The sequence below is a fragment of the Sminthopsis crassicaudata genome, chromosome 2 (assembly GCF_048593235.1).
Source record: "Sminthopsis crassicaudata isolate SCR6 chromosome 2, ASM4859323v1, whole genome shotgun sequence".
Taxonomy (NCBI): domain Eukaryota; kingdom Metazoa; phylum Chordata; class Mammalia; order Dasyuromorphia; family Dasyuridae; genus Sminthopsis; species Sminthopsis crassicaudata.
The window spans coordinates 41935509-41950776 of NC_133618.1; the positions used below are offsets into that span (position 1 = coordinate 41935509).

At 41.6% G+C, this 15268-nt stretch overlaps 1 protein-coding gene across 1 annotated transcript in view; it reads right to left on the bottom strand.

The window, feature by feature from the left end:
- GLG1 (golgi glycoprotein 1) overlaps positions 1–15268 on the bottom strand; it is a 137085-nt gene that overhangs the window by 16504 nt on the left and 105313 nt on the right. Inside the window, exons 9-12 of the mRNA XM_074285990.1 lie at positions 12039–12160; positions 5407–5508; positions 3288–3441; positions 2363–2500 (exon numbers count right to left, since the gene is read on the bottom strand). Coding sequence (XP_074142091.1) covers positions 2363–2500; positions 3288–3441; positions 5407–5508; positions 12039–12160 — 516 coding nt within the window. The remainder of the gene's footprint in view (positions 1–2362; positions 2501–3287; positions 3442–5406; positions 5509–12038; positions 12161–15268) is intronic.

The window sequence follows — 15268 nt, forward strand, 5'->3', positions numbered from 1 at the left end:
AGTTTTTAATGTCTCAGGTCAAAATACACACATAAAACTCTAAGGGGACAATTCAATTGGGGGCTGCAGAGGACTCAATGCTACACTTTGATACAAAGTCTAAAACCCTATTCTGAGTTTTCACTTGGAGCCTCCATACGTTACATGTCCAAAATTCTGTATTTGAAAATGAACTTAAGACAAACTCACTAACACTTGTTCAGGAAAAGATATTGGTTACTAAGATTAAAGTAATAATTTTTGGCTTTCTATGGATCTGTACAAATTAGAAGAAAAGGTTAGGTAAAGGTCTCATGGCTGTAATACAAATGAATCCTTGTGAATGACATGTGGAAAGATGTCTAAGTATAAAAAAATACTTAGAGGAGAAAGAGGATTTTCAAATTGATCTTAAGCTTATTTCAAAGGGACCATTTAAAGAATTAAATGGGAGAGTCCTCTGTATTTTGAACTGGAGTTAGGGTAGGGTCTGGACAACTGTCCTAGAGGCACACTAGTCTCTTGCTGGGAACCAGAGGACCCAAGTCTCAACACCACCCATGACTATTTTACTGCTGCCAGTACAATAAAGGTGATGAGAAATTCTGACAAAGCAGGGAAAGAATCGTTGGAGATAAGTGTACTTCTGGAGACTTTAAAAACTGGATTTGGGCTGCTCCTAAAAAAAAGAACATTTTTTCCCCCTTCAGTTGGATCTTCATGTGAATTAAATAATTAGTACCTTCCTAAAACTGTGCCATGGCAATAGTTATTTTCCTATTAAATGGTTTTTGCTAAAGCCAAGATGAGGGAGAGGATTCCAGGCCCAAAGAACAGCCAATGATAATGACTGGAATCAGGAGATGGAACTATCTTGTTCAAGGAGGAGCGAAGAGGCCGGCGTCACCGGACGGAAGAGCACATGGAGGCAGGAGAGAGACAGAGGTGGAGAGAGAGACAGAGGTGGAGAGAGAGAGAGAGAGAGAGAGAGAGAGAGAGAGAGAGAGAGAGAGAGAGAGAGAGAGAGAGAGAGAGAGAGAGAGAGAGAGAGAGAGAGAGAGAGAGAAAGGGAGCTGGAGAGCCAGAAGAGGGGGTGTGCTGAGAGAATACCCAAAGAGAGGAGGTTGATTACAGAGCCTCCAGAGAAAGAGAATGGAGAATAGACAACAGGACTCCCCTTATCATGCTGCAAGTCAGCCCTGTAGAAGGAAAGACTGAAGGCAAGGACCTCTTTGCTCCTAGAAAGCAGCTGGCTTCCCTGGTGTCCACATCCCGTTAGCGATTCCATGACTGCTGGTTTCCAACTTTGTCAGCCAGTGGTCTCTTACTTAGACCTGAAGCCATCTCACCCCTCCTGAGACCTTCCCAGCTTGAATTTTCTCTCCTGCGTTTCTGGAGCAGAGCCCTCCTCTGGGGGCTAGTAGTCCTCAGTCTCTGGCTGGTTCATCATCCTGATCCCAATCCCTACCAGCAGGTCCACCCCAAAGCTCTCTCTTATGAGTGATTTCAAGGGTTTTCACGAATTTAATGATCCTTTCTCCATATGTTACTTACAAAACTAAATATTCAGCCCTACCTCTGGTTTATTTCAAATGAAATGACCTTAGACAACAGAATCTCAAATACAACATGTCCAACTGAGAACTCATTCTCTCTCTTAATCCTGCTCCTCCTAACTTCCTCATGTTTCCTTTCTGGCACCCAGGCTCACAAGCTAGCTCTTATCTTCTTCAACCTTACACTCAATAGTTAAGGCTAGTCAATTCTGCCCTGACATGGGGTCTTATTTCTGTCCCCTCCTCTCCAGGCACTTACCACCACATAAAGGGTTTCATTGGCTCTCACCTTCATCTGGACAAGGAGACAAATTTCATCAGTCTCTTTGACTCTCATCTACCTGTCCCTTCTCTTAATTCTTCTTCTAAACAAGTGCCAAGTGTTAATACTAAACCAGAATTCTGTGACTTTCTTCTCTACTGCCTCAATGAGAAGATACATACTCTTTTGTAGACCATTTAAAGGCTCCAATTCATTTCTTGTTATTTCCCTCTAGGCACCCTTATCTACATGCAGTTTCTATAGTATGTGACATTCCATATCTCAATGTCTTAGGCCAGACTAATCCCATCTATCTATCTTCTCTTTTTCAGTCCCCAGCTCCCTCTGGGGCTCAGCCACCCAGCCATTTCCAAGAGGAAGCCTTTCCTGAGGACTCACCACGTGTCAGGGTTAATACTCAAACCTTTCAAGCTTCCAATAAAAATGACTGCAAGTAGAATGTAAGCTTCCTGAGGGTAAGAAGCACTTAGTAGATGCCTTAGCATTCCCTGCACCAAGCACAAGAGGTGCTTAACTCTAGAAAAGAATGGCATTGGTTCCCCACCTGGCCCATCTCGGTTTTTTCACTGCACCACTTGCCCAGGTCGATGAGGCACTTGTCCTGGAGAGCAGGGTCCAGCTTCACATCCATGGCCCGCTGGTGCAAGATCCTCTGGACTTCAGCTCGGCATTCTCGAGACAGCTACATGGGAAGATGTGACAAGACAGACTTTAAGGAGAGACATAGAGCCCAATTCTATATCCTGTGCCCTCCTGCAAGTTTAAGAGGGGTATATTTGTGAACAAGGAAGTCATGGAATTTAATCTCTTCCTCCTGGACCTAAATAATGAACTGAAACAACCATGGTGGACCCTTGAGATCCTGGAAGGGTTCTTCCAGAGTTGAGCGCTTTCCTCCTAAGGGGGCAGCGAGGTGGCACAGTGGAGAGAGGGCTGGGCCTAGAGCCAAACAAGCTCACCCTCATGCCAACCACTCCTGTATCTTTGACAGGACAAGTTCTAAGGTGGTTACAGGGAGTTGGATACAAGTGAACAAACTGCCCCAATGAGGCACTAACAGATGGCAGGCTCCGTCTCAGAGACGGCTAACTACAAACACTCGACCCCCAAAGTAGGAGTCAAGAGAGACCCACGGAGAGCAGGCTTGTGAAGCTACCCCAGGGGGGTCCACTTCACTGCGGGAAGAGCCTGTGTTACTCACATCATGCCAGGCCCATTCAAGCCCTGGACTGGCTTTCTGCAACAGGCCAGATCAGAGCTTGGGGGGAGGAAGATTGGTTGGAGATCTCATTGAAGACCTGCCATGTTCTCATTGTGAAGCAATCATTGAATACAAATATTTATCAGAAAGGGAATTTTTTGGCCGGAGACATACACAGACACTTTCTCCCAGCACTAATCACAACAATATGGAGACTACCGATCCCAGCATTTCTGAAATGGAAGAAAGAGAAGCCCTGGCTGCATACTCTCCGGCCCTGCTCCTCGGTGCGGTAGGCGTGTCTATACAAGCAGGAGAACACGGCCCCCGGGGGCATCAGCTCACTGGTCTCGTTCCAGCCGTGGGTATGGCAGAGGCGAGAGGCGTCTCCTTGGCATTTGCGATAAAGAACAGGGTCCAGTCTATTAAGAAGAGAGTAAAAAAACAGGGACATCAACACACTTTAGTTTACACAGGACTTTTATTTCACTCAATGACAAGCAGCTCCCTGTGGGAAGAGTGCCAGACAATCTGAAAGCACAAAAACTCCCCCTCCCTTTTTAGGAACCTATAAGGTGTTACCCACATCAAAGTCTAATTTTTCCCTGAGTGAAGAACACTGGGTAGGCGAGTATTAACTCTATAATAGGAAAGAAAACTTGGACCTAAGCTACAAGATTAATTCATGGTAATAACAGTGCTTAGCAAACTCAGAGTTCATGCTGATCCACCAGGCTCACAACTGGATATCCAACATGTCTTTAACAACTCTGTGGGACAAAATGATGAAAAAATGCTATCCATTCCCAGAGAAAGAACTGACAGTATCTGAATACAGATCTAAGTACAATTAAAAAAAAAAAACAACCTTTTTCTCAATTTTTTTTTTTTCCCGGCTTCTTTCTTTTTCAATATGGAAATATTTTACATGATTGTCATGTATAACCTATATCAAACTGCTTGCCTTCTTATTGAGGGAAGTAGGGAGGGAGAAAAGGAGAGAATTTGGAACTCAAAATTTTAAAAAGAAATGTCAAAAATTGTATTTACAGGTAATCAGGGAAAAATAAAATATCAATTATATAATAATTTTCACCTTTTTGTTTGGTAGTTTTCTTTCTTATGGTTAATTTTTTTTTCCTTTTGGCCTTTTTTTTTTTTTTTGCACAGCATGATAAATGTGGAAATATGCTTAAAAGGATAGCACATAATTAACCTATATCAAGGTGCTTGCTGTCTTGGGAGGGGGATATAGGGAGAGTGAAAAATTTGTAATACAAAATCTTATAGAAGTCAATGTTGAAAATTATCTTTACATTATTTTGGAAGAATAAAATAACGAGAAAAAATTTTAACAAGATATTAGCACAATATCTTTTGACATACTAGAGGCCATAAGGAAAAGACAAATCTCTGACACGGTCCCATTCTATGTTTATCATCTCATCCCTCTTTGGTAAATTTCTCTTCTTCCTCCCACTTGGCTAATTTTTTGTTAAATTGTTAAATTTGATTGTTAAAAAGTTTTATTTTTAAGTTACCAATTATGTATATATTAATACAGCAAACATATCTATATCACATTTTGAGTTTGGGAATAAAGGAAAAGTTGGGGAAAAAATTTAATTGTTCATTTATCCAAGAATCATGGGAAGTTTAATTCTGTTCTAACTATATAGTCAACACTTTTGGAGTTATGATTAAAAGCAAGAAGAGAACAGAGAAAAATTTACCAGGTAGCTTCAGATTTCCACAATGTTTATGAATGTACAGGGATGCAATAGGAAAACTAAAGACAGGCTACATTATGAAATACTTTATTTTCATTAACATGACTTTTTAGCCATCTTTGGACAGTGTGGGTAAGAGCGCTACAGTATAGTATTAATTAACTTCAAAGAATTAAGAACAAAACTACTTGACATTATCTATCCATTCATTACCTGTTGGTCTGGGGGTAAGGAATAAACTGAATTGATAACATAGTCTTCAATGCCAGCAATCAATCTGAGTAGTTGGTTAAAAGGGAAACTTATTTTTGAGGGTTAAGAAATTCATATTAAAGGATGATTTTAATTACTTTGAATAAAGAAAATTTTAAAATTCCATCTACTATATCAATAAAATAAGCAAACAAAAAACTCGAATCCTAATTTGCTTTCATAATTCAATACTGTGATTTGCTTTCCTCTCAGGTTCCAGTGATGCAGGCTTCTGAGTTCTTAGAAATTAGTACTATCTGGTGCCAGTTCAGCAGTGGCCCAGCTGCCCCCAAGACACTATACTAAAAGCAATAAAGAATCAAAAAGAAACTCCAACCCTTTCCCATCAACAATGTCTGAGATGAGGCGAGGCCAGGAGCTTGGGCTAGGGCAGGAGAAACTTACTTCCAGTCTCGAGAGATGAAATACTGTAGCTCTAGTAGCCTGTGCTCGCAGTCCTCGACCATCTTCTCCGTATAGAGATGCTCCATCAGGCAAGAGAGGATCCTGCCGACAGGAAGGAAGAAAGGGCACCAACAGAGTCAGATCACACTGTGTTCTCACAATGTGAATGCAATTCAGAAACCATGCAGAGCCTGTGTTCTGTCATGGGGAGCTGTGGAAGTGGGGCAGGGAACTCCCAAAGGAGACTCCTACCACTTCACAGCCACACCTCTCTTGCAAAGAGCCTTTCATGGTCAGTCCCTATCTGACCGAGTTTGGACACAGGTCCTCCAGACTCTGAGAACGCTGTCTGCCCACTACGACACCCACCGAGAGAAACTCCCTGTCTGCAAGAAGCCCTTTCATTTTATTGGGTGCTACACCACGTCAACAGAGCAAAGGTTTAGCGCTCCCTTATCTGGGAGCAGAGGAAACAGGCACTTGGTGATTTGTCCCTGGCCCCTAGGTAGGATGTGACGGACAAGGAAATCCAGTTTCTTGGACAGTCCACTGAACGGCGATGTTACCAACAACTAACAGGATGAGTGAGACAAGGAGGACGTGAAGCCTTGAGAGAACCTTGGGGGGGAGACATGGGTTTCAGGAGGAACTCCAATATCTGGGGGTGGGATGGAGTGAAGGGAGGCAGCACATAGGCAGACTGTGGAGGTTTTTAAACACCAGTCAACACTTTATGAGCTATCCTTGAGGCAAAGAGTTTGAACAGAACAGTGACACGCTTATTTATACCTTTGTTTTAGGAAGATTACTTTGGGAGTCATGTGGAAGATGGATCAAAGATGGGAATGTGGAAGTAGGGAGATCATTTAAGAGGTTAGTACAGTAGTTGGACAGTCCAGATAGACAGATTTGAGAGATAACAGCTTTGAAGTGACTGAATTCATGAAAGTAGATATGATCACCAAATAAGTGTATGGAAGGGACCCAAGACAAGGTCTGAGGATTTCCTATGATTAGGGAATGAGAAATGAACAATGATAAAACAAAGGACGATAGCAATTAATACATATAGGAGAAGATACGGAAGAATATGACAAAAATTAAAGACAGATATGGCTAGAAAGAAAAAAAAAGGAATGGTATTAGAGGCTGCAAAAACTGAAGAATCAAGGAATGAAAAAAGAGCAGTGATTTAATAGTAATAAGGAATTTTTAGTAGAGTTGGAAGATGAGAATAAATCAATAACAAGAGAAAGCATGTATGACATTCACTGTGAAAGGAAAGAAAGTTATATGACGGAAGCTTGAAGGGTTAGGCAGGGTCAGATGAAGGTTTTAAATGAATGTGAGAAGCTCAGGCATATTTGTAGGATGGCAGAATTAAGTCAGCAGAACGAGTGAAAATGAGAGAAAATAATTAGAAGGCATCAAAGTCATCAAGGAGGCAGGGAGAGATGAAGACAAGAGTAACTGGAAGACTGAAAATGGGAAGAGGTAGGGCTTCCTTTGCTCCAGAGACTGGATCAGAAGAAAAGATGAAAAAAGATGTAGAGAAGTTCAGAGGTACAGACTAGGGGAAATGAGGGAGTTCACAAACTAGTCAGACTTTCTGTGTAGCTTTGAAAACAACAATTCAGTTGTTTTTAGGGCAACTAGGAATTTACTTTCTCGAGAGAAGATTTACTTTGCCTTTTGTTACTCTAGCTCCTTTCACTATTCGAGCATGTATATAATTAGCTCCAACAGTTATATAATAACCTGAAGTTTAAGGGCTTTCAATTTTATTTATGGATAAGGATTTTGCCTCCTTAACCAGATTACTATGTCCTTAAATATTGTGAACACTAAATATTTTTCCTTCACCCTGACTCTGACAATTTCTACTCATACAGAAGCTCACAATACACCATTGTCAATGACTGACTCCTTGGTTGAAAAGTAAACTGGAAATATGTATAATATAACCAATCAACAAAAGAGGTAAAAAAATGTAGTCAGAGCGTATGACAATATCCTAATGAGACTTTTTCCTTCATTTCCTTGATTATTCAGTGGCCTAATTGAGGGCTATTTATGATCACTTAAAAATCATGGAAAGGCCTGGAAGGAGGCAAAATACCTTGTCACACGTGTCCCAAGTGCAAAACTGGATTCACATTCAAGTTGTCTGATTTCAGTCTAGATCTCCAAAGCTGGAGCTGAGCTAATGCCAGTGAGCCTAACACTTTCAATGGCTAGCCCCAAACATGCCAAAAGCCCTCGGGGATGGAGATCCTCCCTCAGAATTCCTCTCCTCTCCCCTCTGCCTCTTACTCTGGGAAGAATACCCTATCAACTATCCCCTGTGATTCCCTCACCACTGCCGTGACATCCAAGGCCACAATTCCTGAGATCACCATCTCCTCTATTATATTCCCCTACTGGAATATAAGCTCCTTGATGACAATAACTATCTCACTTTTTCATCTGTGTCCCAGTACTTAGTTCAGTGCTTTCTCATTCATTTCTTCATTCCACTATAGTGCTCCATGATACCATCATACTAGTGATTAGATATGATCTAGCTCTTCTATATACAGTAGGACAATAGGTGACAAGCTGGGAGGGGCAAAAGCATCATTTAATCTAATCTTTTCATTTTATAGATGAGGAAGATGTAATTGAGAGTTTAGTGACCTCCCCACAGACACTAAAAAAGCACAGTTGAGATTCAATCCCAAATCCCCAGACTTCAATTTCACAAATTACATAAATTAAACTGGCCCAAAGTGTTCAGATCTCATTTCCAAAACTAGTTTTTAGCAAATACTGATCCACAATTCAGTGACATTTCAAAATTTCCTCTTCCCCAAATCATTCAAGTGATTTAGAATTCCAGTTTTTTAATCTTTTTAAAATCTTATAGCCTATTCTTCTATTCAACCTTACCTATACAGAGAATTACAGAATTTGAGAGATGGAAAGGAAGCAAAGAAATCCTGTTTAACTCATAAACAAAAGACCTTTTGATCGTATCACACAGAAAGTGGTCATTCTGTGTGAAGAGCTCCAGAAGGATAACTCACTATTGAAAGCATTCCATTCCATTGATACTGTTCTCAGTGGTAGGAAACTCTTTGTCTCTCTGTAAACACCCTCCTTCCCCCAATCCCATAGCTCCAGGATAAATGCAACCAGTCTGATTTCTCCCTCACATATGACAGATGCCCTTTAAATACTAGAAGACAACTATTAACATCCCTCCCTGCTTTGGTCTTCTCTTCTCCAAGATATCCAGGCCCAGCTCCTTCAACTGACCCTAAGATGCCATAGGCACAAGACCCTTCTGCACACCTGATCCCCAAGACTAGACATAGTCCCCAAGAGGACCCCGTGCCCTCCTGACTTCTGAATGTTGCTGCCCTTCCCAGAGCAGTACACAATGGCGCCAGCTTTCTCAGCTAATGGGGCACAGCCTGCATTCACCTCCATTCATGAGGGCACCACTCCCTGCATCAAAAACCAGTCCCTGGTTAGAACCTAAGATTCCATCTTTCCCCCGACCCATTTCCTACGACCTCTGAATTCTCTGCTCCTCAGTGTTTCTCACACAATTCGCCTGGCTCTGATATAACCGTCTACTTTGCCCACCCCCGAGCCCAGAAGCTGAATGCTTGATGGTCCCTTGCTCTCAAATCCCTTGTTCCACTATTGCTCACAGAGTGACAAGTCAAGCCTGCATCTCACTACAATCAGCCCCTCTTCTCCTCACAACCTGCTGAAAAGAGCTTGAAAGAATCCACCCCACTGAGCTGACTGAGTCCTCTCCCCCTGGAGCCTCTCTGACCCCAGCAAAAACATCCCTGGGCCCTCTGTTAGCTGATTCCCCAATCCCATGGTGTCAAATTTAAATAGTGATCACTAAAGGAGTCCCATGGGACACACAGAGACTCGATTTTAAAATGTAATGTTATCTGTTGCATTGTTTTCTTATTTTATAAAATATTTACCAATATTTCACTGCACTGTGGGCTATACATGTCCTATAAGCTTTGTGTCTGATACCCCTGCCTTAACCTGTAAAGTGCCTATCTCTTAAAAGGTGTGCTTGAATCAGACAACCGAGCACTTCAGGCTAATTACCAATTGGACAATAACTCTTTTAGCATATGTTTGGAAAAATGGCTCATGTTTTGGTGTATACAGATAATGGCAGGAGGGATTAGAGGGTAGAGTGAGAGAGGTGAAAGAATTTCACTTGGCCTCAGGTTGAGGAGGAGAAAAGTGTGGAGATTCTGGACTCCAGATCCTGGCAGTTTTGTTCGTCTCCTTCACTCCTGCCCCTACAGACCAAGGACTTTTGCTTATCCTGACACTGGCTGACCCTGAGGCCTCCAGGGAGCTGGCCTGGACTTCACATTAACCTACTTTCCACCACAGAATTTTTAAAACCTTTTCTTTTTTTCTGAAACCTCCTATAATCTCTTCTTCCTTCCCCTCCAAATGAGAACCTTGCGTCATTCTATACTGACAATAGAGATCAATAGCTCTGAGTTCTCTTTTCTTCATCTCAAAATCCCCTAAGATCACCCAGTAATTTTACCTATTTTATTCCAATCTTTGTAAGTGTCTGTTCTTGGCTCCACAGGTAGTGACCCAGATTCCGTCTCTTCTCATTTTCACCAGAAAACTTCATCTCCTCTCTCCCTCTCTTACTGGTTCCTTCCCTGCTGCTTAAAACAATGCCAAGATGTCCTCCCATCCTTTAGAAAGAGCAAACTCTGAAATTTTCACCCTATACTTCTCCCCCTTTCTCAAGGGCCTAAAGAAAACCTGTCTATGTTTGTCATCTCTAAGTCCTACCCTTTCACACCAATTCCTGCCATCTGACTTGTGTTCTAACTAATCACCTGAAACAGCTTCTTCCATGACTGAACTCTCAGGGGTGGGGTGGGGGGATGGGGGTGTATTTTTCCTCTGCAGGGTGCCTCTCCTCTTCCCAGCTTTGCAGACACTACTTGGTCCAGGTTCTCCCTGCCTTCTCAGTCTTCTCTGGTGGCACACGAGGTCCCTTGTAACATCCACAGGACATGTGCTCAGCATTCTCCAAGTTTCTTTCTACAGTTTCTTACCGACCTAGGAGCTTTTCCTAGCTTCCTAATACTCTGTTGTTCATCACAAAATAGGTGGCTACAATTCAATATGTTAAAACAACAAGAACAACAAAACACCCCATTTTTAATGCTGAAATCATGCCCTTTTCTTCCAGACTTCCAAGTTTTACAACCATGGCATTATCCATAACTTCTTATTCTCAATCACCAAAAGCTTGCCATTTTTATCTCACAATATCCTATGCCCATCTGTGCCTTGTTTTGGTGCCCTTCTGGTCAGGACAGCAAGTCCATCAAGAGACACCCTACGAGGGCAATAGAAAGAAATAATATCACAAAGGGAAACCTGGATGGCACATACAAAATGCTGCAAAAACCAAAGAAGCATAATTATAAACCATATGCTATATTAGTCAAAAATCATAGCTTGATATGTGGTATTGGGAAGACTCTGCTCTCAGTGCCTTAAGTGCTTGTAATTCTGAGATAACATAGACATGGTAACTTTTAATGTTTCACTAACAATTCTGAGATGATTTGGTTATGTTAATGAACTGATCCCAAGACAGTACTGATGAGAGTTAGTCTGTCCCCTTTAAAGCGCCCTAACAATGGGACCTCAAACTCCTCCTGCTCTTGTCCTCCCTTGCACTCTACTGGGTCCATGCTGAATGCTCCCAAAGCCATGCTTTCCTTCACTCTGCTTTCCTGAACCACATGTTCCCACACCACCTGCTCCTGCACCCTATTGTCCCTTGTCTCACACCTCATGAAAGTGTGACTATGCCCCTCTCTTGCTGCTGTGACAAGTTTTCCCAGCAAGTAACCAATGAACCAAGTGTTCGGGCCTCCATCTCGCAATTTTATGACTTAATTACCAATTTAAGGAGGACACTGACTCAACAGTTCAAGCTCTAAATCGATCCTTTTCTCATTGCTAGCATGATGATTATTTGATCTACATGCTTATCACCTCTCAATTTGTGACTGAAAAAGACTCCTGACCAGTTCCTCAGATCTGGACCACCCTGCAAGTGTCTCTCCCATACTCAAGAGAGTTACAAAGGGACCCATTACTTCTCTTCATTCAATAGGTGGCTCCCTATTGCCTCTAAGATAAAATACTCCTTTTAAAGACTTTAAAGCTTTTAATCCCTTCACAACTTGGCCTTAATATAGCTTCCCAGTCTTTATTGTAATTCACCTTCTGGCTTACTGACAGAATGCTCTTCTCTTGAAGGGATTCCTTGTTCATCTCCTCACAAAATCTTCTTCTGAGACTCACTTCAAGCATCACTGGCTACAGCGAGCCTCCAGTGACTTCTCCACGCTCCTGGGGTTCTCCCTTGTCTACACTGTCTTGTAGCTGTGCTATACATCCTTCTATATGGGTGGATTGCTTCCACTGAGAGCATTTCAGTTCTGTGACAGCAGGGACTATCTCATTCATGGAGCTGGCATAATGCAGTATAGTGGGCACTTGGTAGATGACTGACCGCTAAATATAACATGACTGTACATGGTGAAGAAGGCACCTACATTGGGTCTCCAGATCGTATGTGCTTGCAGGCCGTCTGTATTACAGATTCACAAGCTTCATTCAAAGCTCGATCAATGCGGTAATCTGCACCAGGGTCAGTTTCTTGAATCAGTGTTTGAAGCTAGATGAGAGTAATTTGAGAAAATGAAAAAGTTACTGAGTAAGCAGAGCAGATTGATGCTAAATACAATGACTAACATTCACTCATTCAAATTCAATTGTCACTTTTCAAAAAAACCTGTTATTGATCTACTGTTTTTACAAGACTTTTATTTCCCCATATGTCTCTTCCCCTCCCAGAGAACCATCTGTCCAGGAAAGGAATGAGAGACAAAAACCAGGTCAGCACAATTAACAAAGCCTAACATCCTATGCTGTGTTCTACACTCCTCCAAGAAGGAGGATGGGCCTTCTTAGTTCAGTTGTGGCTTGTTGCTAGTCTTTAATTTGAATGTCCCCGTGGGCGCAGTTCTGCTGCTTCGGCTTTCCTGGCTTTGCATCAGTTCACGTGCCTCTCTCTGTACCTTTCTGGATGCTTTTCGATATCCACTTATTTTATAGCAAGTAATAGAACATTATATTACTATGTCAGATTTGGTTTAGACATTCCTCCATCAACGAGACAGCTTCTGTTCCCAGTTCTTTGTATATTTAATCAGTAAAAATCATCATGAGGACGTATTCCTATTCTGACTAATGTCTAGGTGCTAGTAAGTGTCATTTGAATGGCTGTCTCTTTAAATCTGGAATCTTTTGTTTTAGTTTGGGGGAAGGTCCCTTGTCTATACAGACCGAGTCATGTCTAAATCACACTTCTAGCTTCCACTGGACAACGTTGTAGAAGGAAGAATAAGAAGCCATGTATACAAAGCAGATAGGTATGGAATAGCCAATAATCAATAATTAAGAAACAACTCCATGCCAGACACCATGCTAAGCCCAAGAGATACAAATAAAAGGGGCAAAAGACAATACTTGCCTACAAACAAGCTATATACACAGTAAATAGGAACAGAAGAACAGATGGAAGGCAACACAATTAAGAAGGGTTGGGAAAGGTTTCCTATGCCCAGACCTGAGATTATCTTGTTTGTGGGACCACTGTAACTGAATTGAAATTATGTGTCAAGAATTAAGGTGTAAAATGACTGGATAGATGCATGGTTGGAAGGGAGATTGTGAAAGGCAGTGAATAGCAAAGAGAACATTTTATATATTTGGTGACAGGAAATCCCTAGAGTTTATGTTAGGTTTACATGATCAGACTTACACACTGGGGAAACATGGAGGATGGACTGGAGTAGGGAGAGACCTGAGGCATGTAGAATCTCAGATAGGCTACTGAAATAGTCTATGCATTCATAGCAGAATGACGGCCACATCCAAGGAGAAGAGAAGTATACAGGAGATGCTGCGAAGGCCTCAGGAACAGACTGCATATGGGATGTGAGAGAGCTTTAAATTATCTGAGAGATGGAAGAAAGATAATGATGGAATAATAGGGAAGGGGGCGTGGGGGAAGAGTGAGTTTTGGTTTGGACATGTGAGTTTAAGATGTCTTCTAGATATCTGAGTGGAGATATCTGAAAGGTAGTTGGGGATGTGAGACGGGGTAGAATAAGTATATTTGAGAATTACCAACACAAAAAATGTTGGTAGCATCTCTTTTTGTGAGAGCCAAGAACTGGTAATGAGTAAATGACCATCAACTGGGGAATGGCTGAACAAGTTGTGGTACATAAAAGTAATGGAATATTACTGTTCTATAAAAAATGAGGAGCAGGCTGGTTTTATAAAGCCCTGGAAAGATTTACATGAACTGATGTTGAACAGCAAGAATGTGTGATGATCAACTAACTATGAAAGACTTGGTTCTCAGTGGGTTCAGTGATCCAAAGCAATCCCAATAGACTTTGGACAGAAAATGCTATCTGCAGCCAGAAGAATAATCAAGGAGATTGAATGGAAATCAACACATGCTATATTTCACTTTTTTCTGTACCCCCCCTCTTTTGTTCTGATTTTTCTCTACCAACATGATTCATAAAACTAAATGAACTTAAAAAAAAAATTTTTTTAAGAAGAGAGAATTATCAGCACAAACATGATTAAATCCATCAGAGGCGATGAGATCAATTAATGAAATAATAAAAAGGGAATGGAAAAGTGTGCCCAGGATGAAATACCGAAAGTCACCTAGAGTCAGAGGGATGATCTAGCAAAGACACAGAAGGGCAGATGTGATGAGAACTAGGGGAGTGATATCCTCAGAATCAAAGGGTGAAGAGGTCTAGGAGAATGAGGATTAAGCAAAGAGATTAAGAGATAATGGGTAACTTTGGAAAGAGTTTTTTGGAGGAACAACAGGGGTTAGAAACCACATTGTAAGGAGTTACAATTGGTATAGGCCAGAAAGGGGAAAACTTTTTCAAGGAGTTAACCACAAAAGACAGACGAGAGAGGCAATAGTTAGGAGGGATAGAAGGGCCAAAAGAGAGTTCAGAGTAGGGGAGATATGGGCATTTTTATAGGCAAGAAGAAATGAGTCAGTGGCCAGGGAGAAAATCTGAGGATGAGTGAGGACGAGAAAGACCTTACAAAGAACCATCAAAACATGAAACCTACTCATTTCTGGTCACTCATATGGGCATAGAGAGAATCCACAAAGTGTTGCCAACAGTTGTAAAGTTGGGTAAGAGACTGAAGGCCACAGAGAGGCAAACTGTTTTTAATTTGAGAAGGGAAGCAGTGATAAGGATGAGGCGCACCTGAAATCAGTACTCCGAGCTAATGGATGCCAGCTACTTGGACAGAGAGGGAATAAGCCTTTTCAAACAATGTTGTCCAATGCACAGCCACAGGTACAATGAAGGAAGAGAAAGAGTGAGGAATCCAGAACTTCACAGGAAGGAAACAGTACTAAAACTCATGGCTTCCAATAGCCAAATAGAAGTGACTAATGTTAAGACAAAAAGCAGGAAGAACCAGATATTCTAAAGACTCCCAGTTACAGGTAAGACTTAATGAAAACCAGGCTTGAAATGTGGCTTTGGGACAGAGATTGATTTGCTTTATAGATCACTTAACCCCAATTGTGAAAGGAAGAAAGAAAGAAAGAAAGAAAGGGAGGGAGAGAGAGAGAGAGAGAGAAAGAAAGAAAGAAAGAAAGAAAGAAAGAAAGAAAGAAAGAAAGAAAGAAAGAAAGAAAGAAAGAAAGAAAGAAAGAAAG